General features: G+C 37.1%; 1 protein-coding gene across 1 annotated transcript; it reads left to right on the top strand.

The window, feature by feature from the left end:
• The first annotated feature begins 3,388 nt into the window (after nt 1-3,388).
• Nucleotides 3,389-9,672, top strand: LOC134744287 (deoxyhypusine hydroxylase). The gene is made up of 4 exons (XM_063678040.1): nt 3,389-3,785; nt 5,059-5,379; nt 6,139-6,328; nt 7,344-9,672. Exons 1-4 carry the CDS (start codon nt 3,506-3,508, stop codon nt 7,462-7,464), a joined length of 912 nt encoding a protein of 303 aa, XP_063534110.1. The 5' UTR covers nt 3,389-3,505; the 3' UTR covers nt 7,465-9,672.
• The last annotated feature ends 207 nt before the right edge of the window (nt 9,673-9,879 follow it).

Raw genomic sequence — 9,879 nt, 5'->3', positions numbered from 1 at the left:
CTCCTCTTTGTACTTTGTGATGACCATATTAGTAGAACAGCTGGGCCTGTATTGTAAAAGGTACACATTGACTCCTCAATAGTCACTAAGTACATCACGATTTTATATTTATAGATGTCTCAGAATTTATTATTATACCAAAGCACATGTATTAACAGTTTATGTATGTACATGACTCAATCAGGCACCTTAGTAGTGCGTGACCCATTCATGTATTTGATTATTGTAATATACACAGTAACTTGTTTGTTACAATATCCCATTTATTGTGCTGGACTCCACACATCGTCTGTTCATAGCTCGTCAGCCATGAGGAGTAGCGCTAGCTCCTAACAGAAACTATTATCATTAACCTCTCCTCCGAGCAGGTTACCACCATTGAATTAACTTTCTTATAGTCGGCGGACTTCTATGCCCCTTACCCGACAAAACCTCGCAAGGCATCTCTGATCTAACGCTGTCAAGACCGACCGAATCTTTATGTCTTCGACCCCGACAGCGCTAGCAACAGCATCTCTGGTCGAGCGTTCTTATGGCCGGCATGCTTTTCCTCCGACCGCAACAGCGCCCGACCCAGAGGAAATCAGTAAAATATTGACTTGAGTCTGTCCACCACCAGACTCCTTTATTTGATATAAGCAAGATTATCATGACAGCCTTCCCGCAGACAAGGCGTCTTATGCTAGTACATGGCTTTATCATTCGATTTTATTGAAACTATAATGTACTTGTATATCAACGTCAAATCTTTCATAGGGAATCATATTTGTTTTATTTCCCTTGTGACTTATATTATTATCTTTTTTACTAATTATACTTAGCTCTCAATTTGCAGTGTAGCGTCTTGTACTTCACTATATATTTATTGACACACTCAAAGAAATACTTTTTCATAACAGCAAGTAGTTGTACACCAGTCGCAACAGGAAAAAGCGTCCTTTATCATAGATAATATAACAGAAGGAAGTCTTACCATAGACAGTGTGAAACGGAAGGAAGGTTTTTTATAGTAGGTGATTCGCGATATGTCGCGACAGCCCCAGCATACTGCAAAAAAGTGGCAAAATAAAACATTCGATCCAACTCGAACAAACAAATTCCAATTTTAAAATACGTACGTTCAAACTTCCGCACCGTGTTTCGAAAAGTTTTCGCGATTATTGGCAAGGTCTGTGGTAACGCGCGCTGCGGTCAACTGTTACACGTGTACTGAAAGTCAGCTGTTTGTTTTGCTTTGGTTTTGCTACACACTTGACTCAGACACTTAATTTATAAGCGTTCTGCCACTGACTCGTCAAATGGGAAATGAATGATGAATGCTGGAGTGCCGAGTGCAATAACAGTTTACTATTGTATAAATGCTACATTGTTCAAGAAAAAAAATAACGTTTAGGTATAATTGTGCACTTGTACCATTCGTACCCAATAGTATGATTTAAAAGCTTATGTAGAGATAAACTATAATAACAGCATCATGGAGACTATATAAAGGAGCCAAATCTCTATGTATGAAAAGTGTCCATCAAAAAACAGTAATTAGGCGGCGCCACCATACACCGAAATACTACCAAAAACAACCTACGTAATTTGGTCGGGTTATTTGTTGCCTTATATTATGTTGTATTATGGTTGATGTTATACTCATGTCCCAGAGCCTAACTAGCGCCACCGGAGAGATTAGGAACTATTATTTAAAGCTGAAAGCGGTCACTTTTGTAACAATTCTGCCATAAGAGAGAGAGAGAGAGAGAGAGAGAGAAAATTTATTTAACATCACAAAACATGAAACATAAAATATGTAGGTTAATAGTTTACTAATGTACCTAACTAGATACATTACTTCTTAACTAAATTAATTGACATTGGCATTAAAGACAGCGTGATGTTAAAAAGGAGTCTCGACTCAGCATAATGTTGCAGTAAATTTACTGCAACGCTGGTTTTCAGTCGGATCCTATAAACAAAAAGAAACACTAAGTACCTATTACATAATAAAAGGAATAAAGACAAAAAAGTTTTAAGTGATAAAAGAAAAAAAAGAAACCTTAAGTATTAAGAACATTAAATGAGAAAAAGAAAGATAAAGAATAGGTATATGGAAGGTGTATGAAATGAAAGTGTGCATTGTGTTGTTGAGTGTGTAGTGTGTATTATAAGTACTTAAAAATTATAAAGGATTTTTTGTTGGTTAAGATATATATTTATACGTAGGTAAGTAGGTATGTATTATATGGCTGGGCTATAATCAAAGATAAGAGGGTATATCATAAGAGATTGGCATCCTTTCTATACCATACATAAACAGCATAGCATAGTAGTGACAGCTGAAGCTAAAGGTATACAAACTTACGGTATGATACTTTACTTCCTGAGAATTATCAATTTATCAGTAACAAGTAACAATAGAGATGAAATGGTAGAGCCGGGAGATGACTGAACGAGATGCTCTTATGGAACTTTCAATAGGAGTAGCATAGAAAGCGTTATTATTGTTTGTCCTTGTCACTGTCTCACGTTTTTTTATTCCCCACCGTAAACTTTGTGTAGTTTATGGTGAGTAACAAATAACCCAACCAAATTACGTAGATTGTTTTTGGTATGTTGTCAGGAATGTTAAAACGTGTTTAAAATTTTGTTGAATTGCGTATGTTCTCTCTGGTTCTGTGGTTCTGTCACTCACAGGCGCATGCTTATAGCACATCTATAGAAAATATACTAGATCTATGTATGTTTGTTATTGGCACATATATAGTTTGTCAAAGGACTGTATCATTTCAAACATAGAGAGAATCATACTATATTTGTCTTACACTAGTACTAGCACCCAAGAGAAAAGGATGAGTATAGTTTTTTTTGGCTCTTATTTACTGACAATTTGGTCTGACCAACTATAGTTGGTCAAGCAACTCTTGTCAGCACAACAAGGCGCCAAATTTAAAAAATGTAGGCGCGAAGGGTTATTGTTCATAGCCAATTTGACATTTCGCGCCTTTTTCTACTGACGACATTTGCTTGACCAACTATATCATGTTTATTCTCAAATCTTTAATTGTAGAAGCGTTTTTATATATATTTTATTTTTTTATCTCATAGGTAAGCGTGCTCTACCGTAGACCGCATCATCACGTAAGCGAGGTTTAGACTAGCAAGAACTTGCATGCAATTTAAGTTACATTGCCGACTACTAAAGTAAACTGTATTCAAAAGGTTGATCAGATACCGCAATGTAACGAAAATTGCATGCAAGTTCTTGCTAGTCTAAACCTCGCTTTACCATCAGGTGGGATCGTGGCAAAGAGTAGTATAATATGATCGTGGTCAAACGTCTGCCTATACATCATAAAAAAAAAAATATCTCAAACAGCTAGAGCTGTCATTTTGACATATGACAGTTCGGTTCCAAGCCGAAGTCGCAGAATTGAATTGAGAATTTGCAGATGCAGATGTTCATTTGTTTATTAGTCACAGACCACGTTTTAGTGTTTTCTTTCTGATTACTTCTACGATGGTGAACGTTAGTGAATCTGCTGTTGAGAGTATCGGCAAGGTTCTCAGCAATGCTTCGCGGCCCATGAAAGAGCGCTTTCGGGCGCTATTTACACTCAGAAATATTGGCGGCGAGGCGGCGATTCAGTGCATAAGCCAGTGCTTCGGGGATGAATCGGTGCTGTTAAAACACGAGCTAGCCTACTGCTTAGGCCAAATGCAGGATAAAAGGGCTATACCGATTCTGAGGAGCGTGTTGGAGGATACAAATCAAGACCCCATAGTGCGCCATGAGGCTGGTGAGTTTATTATGATAAGTTCTGTTGCACGTACACGATAAGTTATGATAAGCTGTATTCTTACTTCTACTAAGTTATAATTATAGTTTACAAAGTATTAAGAGTTGAAAACATTGACAAACATGACAAGATTTTGAAATAAACGCCCGGACTCGCCCACCGAGGGTCCGTACTTTTCAGTATTTGTTGTTATAGCGGCAAAAGTAATACATATTCTGTAAAAATTTCAACCGTCTAGCTATCACAGTTCATAAGACAGACAGACTGACAGAGGAGTCTTAGTAATAGGGTCCGGTTTTTACCCTTTGGTCATGGAACCCTTAAATCAATACTTGAAAATTAAACTATGAAGACAGAAATGTCCATCGCCTTTCTATTGAACATCCCTCAGTTTATTTTGGGGCAATTTGTTTTGACGTTTAAATAGTGCGAGGGCCTTCTGTTCACTCGTATTTCACTATGTAAACGCCCACCTATAAGTCAATGTGTCAACTTGAATAATAAGTCACCAATGTATTTTTTTTTTTTTATATATAAATAAAAAAAACTGTTACATTTTGAACTCATAGGTACATATAAGCATTCCTCGATAGCAGTGTCACTTAATATTATTTATTAGTTATAATCTTTTACTTCTGTCAAGTTGTTGTTGCTCCCGCGATAACGATGTATGTATATGAATTAGAAATGGGACTTCCGGTTCGAACACCATCTTGATAGTAGCCTCGTGATTAATTACTTTGTTTTTTGCTCATTAATATTGTTTAAAGTGTAATATCGATAGCTTTATTATACAGTAATCTAATGTAGTAGTGTGCAGTGAATGGAGAATTAATCTCAAAGCGTGTTTAACCACCATTTTGGAGTCAACGGCCGGTAGTCCGCGTGCTTTTCGTAAAATCCAGCTATCGGTTTTACGAGCCAACTACAAATAATAACTACCGAACAACGTCGTGCTCTAAGAGCATTTGGTATTTCTACCTCTAACCGTGTCTGGCTAGAGCCCTAGAGGCCCATTATTTTATTATTTACCGTACACTGGCTGAAATATTAATTCGATCCCACGTGGATCCCACTTTGACGTTGGCGAAATCATCGACAGTATCGATGGAGCCATACTACCTAAAGATTGATTGATTGAATTAGAAATGGCTTCAAATCAACATCAATCGAGTCAATATTTAGTTTATCACTAGTACGGCTGCATTTTTGCCCTCATCAGACAGATATGATGACGAATTCTTATTAAATATATGTCAATCTATGATTTCAGGTGAAGCTCTAGGTGCAATCGGTGATCCAAATCTTCGTGAGCTGCTTGAGAAGTACCAACATGATCCAGCAGTCGAAGTAGCGGAGACTTGCCAAATAGCCATACAAAGACTAGACTGGGTCGCAAATGATACTCAGAAAGAGAACCTATCAAAGAGCTTGTATGCATCTGTGGACCCAGCTCCGCCCAGCACAGAGAGTGATATTTCCAAGTTAAGTCAGATACTGATGGATGAGACTAAACCTCTATTTGAGAGGTATAGGGCTATGTTTAGCCTTAGAAATATCGGGACTAATGAAAGCATAAAAGCTTTGGGTGAAGGTAAGCCATTAGTTTTGAAAAACACTTCCTTTACTAACTAGGGAACAAATCATTTTTTTAAAGTAGGCACACTACTATATGTAATAAATAATAAACTGAAATAGATATTAGTTGGTCAAAGGCTCCAGACAATTTGGGACGGGTACCGCCGTGGCCGGGTGGTCTAATGGTCAGGACGTTAGCCGCGTAAGCTGAAGATGCGGGTTTCGATTCTCGATTCGGCTGGTGGACTTGGTCACGTTTTGTTTAGTGTATGATATCTATTTTAGTTTATACTTCCTTTACTGTTAAGTAATTTATATGTGCTACTATAGTTTTTTTAACTATGAAGCACTGCCCATAGGAAATGGTATGGAATAGTTGTTTGTTTCTGGCATAGAAAATGTACAATAGTTAAAAAAAAATAGACTGTACATCCTATATTGGTGATATAATCTATTTTAATGAAAATATATAGCAGGGTAAACAAACTTATTGGAACGTTTAAGCAAAGACCTATGTATAAGATGAATAGTCTAAGGAACGTGCCTCGGAAATCAAGAAAAATTGATTCTCGGTCAGATGGCGTCTACACCTTTGGCTTATTCTCGGCTAGATGGCGTTGATAGTTTCGTTTGTTATTTAGCAATTTTAACACATCAGTGAAAGAGCAAGGGTTAAAATCATATAAAAATAATGGCCCACCTAGCCATAAGAACCTTATTGTGTTATGTGTTATGATTATGTGGTACATTAAAAGTAATTTTATCTGCCTTTCAGGTTTCAAAGCCAGCAGTGCCCTGTTTCGGCACGAGGTAGCTTTCGTTTTTGGCCAGATGCAGGATGAGCGAAGTGTGCAATTCCTGGTCAAAACCCTGGAGGACACAAATGAGCATGAGATGGTCCGCCATGAGGCTGCAGAGGCCATGGGATCAATTGCTACTGAAGAGTGCATTGAGGTTCTGAAAAGGTATTAGGAAAATCAAAATTATGTTGAAACACTCGATATAAACTTTCAATTAATTATATTTTTATTGTTTAACCTTTTCGACGCCGTATCAAATACAAAATCTGTCACTCTGACGCCACGTCACCGAAGTGTCAAAACTGAAATTTAACTTTATGCACATGCCCGTAGGTCTATGTTGCTCTGTGGTCTGTGACGGATTATTCCGTCTTTGGCGTTGGACCTGCGGTGCCGATAAATCGGTCATTGGCGTCCAAAAGGTTAAGAAATACGCAATTTAAAGCAATTACGCAATAATATCACAATAGTTATTCAGTTGGCTCAGCTGGCCAGGTGTCCAATATGATCTGCTCTACTATTCTTTTATTCTCTTAACAACAAAGTTAGGCTAAGATCATTTTGAACATCTCGCCTAGTTAGCTACTTTTGCTGTTGACTATATACCCACTTCGAGTTTTTAACCTTTTCGACGCCGTGTTAAACACAAAAGTAGTCATCCAGACGCCATGTCACCGATGTGTCAAAACTGAAATTGAACTTTTAACGATTAATTGGTCTTTGGCGTTGAACCTACGATGCGTATATATCGGTCATTGACGTCCAAAAGGTTAAATACCTCATACCTATAGTAACCTAACAGAATTTATTGAATTAAGCATCAAACTACATGAATATACGTAACTTTATTGAATTACTGTAGTATTTTTCAAACTCGAGGGGTAGGGTGACACGTGTCATCTCCATATAATTTATAACCCAAAAACCAAATCTCGCAAAATTGTATTGAGTTTAAAAAATACTAATAACTCGGTAATCTAATGAGATTTATAGCGCAAAAGTGAGTGGTCACGTATTTTAACTAAGCAAAGCAAAGCAAAGTTAGTTTTAGCGAAGTTAGTATGCCTCACGATAGTTTAAATTCGATATTAAATTTGTGTATGTACAAAAGGCGAGAGTTTAAAGTGTTATAAAATAAATAAGAATAATTCACTAATCGCCACTGCCCTCATCATTGCAGGTATTTAAGTGACCCTCGGGCCGTGGTCCGCGAGAGCTGCGAGGTGGCCCTGGACATGTCGGAGTACGAGAACAGCCCCGAGTTCCAATACGCAAACACGTTGCTCGCCGTCCAGGCGTGAGAACCGCGGATTTATTTCGCGAACCACGTACGTTGGTTCGTCTATTTGCATCTCGCTCTTGCATATTCGAGTGATAGAGAGGCAAATAGACGATTCGATAGGTCGTTTTAATTTTCATTGATATCTGGGCGCGTCCATACCTAAATCTAGCAAATGCACCGCTAGTCAGCCATTTGGATCATTTGCGAAAGGATCTGTAAATGCTCTGCAATGGCGCGCTGGGGAGCATTCGATCTAGACAGACCTTAAGATTTTATACAACTAAGCGAGCCAAGTGGTACTTGCCTATTTTTTTCCAATTTTTTTTAAATAAAAATATAACGAAAAGTAGAAGTGTGTTTTTTAACAACACAACTACATTATTTGAGTTTGTACCGCCTATAGCGAACGTCCTAACTTTTCCAAAATGATGTAAAATCCACTTTAACCAGGTTTATGTAAAAAATAATTAGCCTCATGCATGAAGTTTATATTTGAACGAAATATGTTTTATTCGGATGTTTGTTACCGTTATATCATGTTACAAATGCATTTCCGTTTTTAAATTACCATTTAATTACTTAAAATTATAAATAAAAAGTACAAAAATTTTCCCGCGAAAAGCTAGTGAGCGAAACGCTCGAAACGCCACGTGACGTCACGCGTTCGACAGATTAGTGTCATTAGTAGCAAACGTCAGTTGGACCGCCCAACGTGTGACGTTATCACGCTTTGTCGAATTCGCGCCAAAAATTATGAGCGTTTCAACCGCTCAAAAAATTTCAACATTTTAAATATTTTTTAATAAAATAATGTTAAGGTTTACAAAAGTATTTTTATCATTTCCGGTGTTCCAACGATATAAATTATGAATCCAAAAATAAAAATGAATTCATGCATGGAGCTAATTGAGGTAGTCTTAGCTTTACAAAATAAACCATCTGTCTATTAAAAGCTGCATGAATGGATTGAAATTCAATTTCAATGACATCAATAATTGTGGGTGATAGTCACACCAATATTTACTGAAGACCAATATTATCTGGCTCTAGAGTGCGTGTTCAGATATTTTTGAGCAACTCGGCCGCTCTGATATATCTGATGGCGACTGTCCAACGTGTATTTACGTCTCACATTTTGGTTAATGAGAGAGTGAGACGCAATGCACATTGGACAAAGAGATTGGCAAGTGGAATACCACCCTGTGTCGAAGTGAGAGTGAAAGAGATGGTACGAGTAACATGGTCTCGGTCGTCAGTTTGGTTTGCAGATATAGTTTGTCAAAGGGCTGGCTCATTTCACACATAGACAGAGATAATCATACTATCTTTGTCTTACACTAGTACTAGCAACCAAAAGAAAAGGATGAGTATAGTTTTCTTTGTTTATATTTACTGACAACTTGGTTTAACCAACTATAGTATAACAGCAACACTGCACCCTCGGTAAACCTTATGTCTTTGTAGGTACTAAAGTTTACGAATAGGGTTGGCAACTGTATAAAGTTTTTATAGATGGCGCCAGCATAGGTTTCCCCTGTTTCTAGTTTTGTACCACGAGATCTAGCTTAAAGGCTGGAATCCGGGTAATAAAATACCAAAATAAAAACAAGAATTTGACACTATTCGTACGATTGACAGGTAAAACCTATGCTGGCGCCATCTGTAAAATACTTCGACCGGCAACCCAATTGTCAGTTAAAAATCTGAACTGCATTTGCAAGATAGGTTAAATGTCAATGTTGGCGAAATTATGATGTAATTTCTTACTAACAATATGTCCCAGTGGTCATAGAGAAATATACTAGTTAATTTATTTTTTCTTTATTTAAAGTAATTATCATGTTAGATATTACTATTTGTTATTTTAGATATTCAGCGTTACCTATTGATTCACTTATTGCTAGCCGAATATTAATGATTATGGATGACCTTTTGTAATACACATAGGGTGACTGCTAGTTATTGGCCACTACATAGTAATTGGCCACTCCTAACAAATCAGTAAGAAACAAGCCAATTGAAGCCTTATTGTTAAGAGTGGTCAATTACTATTTAGTGGCCAATAACTATAGCAGTCACCACTACATTACTGAGTAATTGGCCACTCCTAACAAATCAGTAAGAAACAAGCCAATTGAAGCCTTATTGTTAAGAGTGGCCAGTTACTATTTAGTGGCCAATAACTATAGCAGTCACCACTACATGACTGAATAAGTATTAATTTGAACATTTGACGTTGGAAACATTGAACTTTGTATTGGTCAAAGGAGTATTCATAAATAAATTGTCAAGTAATGTTTAAACCATGTTTCATTTGCCTTCCGTCGCAGTCACAGAAAACATAAAAACTAAAAAAAAAATGATAAACCGAGTTCAAAAAGGATGAAATAAAATAGTATCCTTTTTAGGGTTCCGTGTTTAAGTATATGCGTTA

The sequence above is a fragment of the Cydia strobilella genome, chromosome 9 (genome assembly GCF_947568885.1).
Source record: "Cydia strobilella chromosome 9, ilCydStro3.1, whole genome shotgun sequence".
Classification (NCBI taxonomy): Eukaryota; Metazoa; Arthropoda; class Insecta; order Lepidoptera; family Tortricidae; genus Cydia; species Cydia strobilella.
This window is presented reverse-complemented; position numbering and strand designations above follow the sequence as displayed.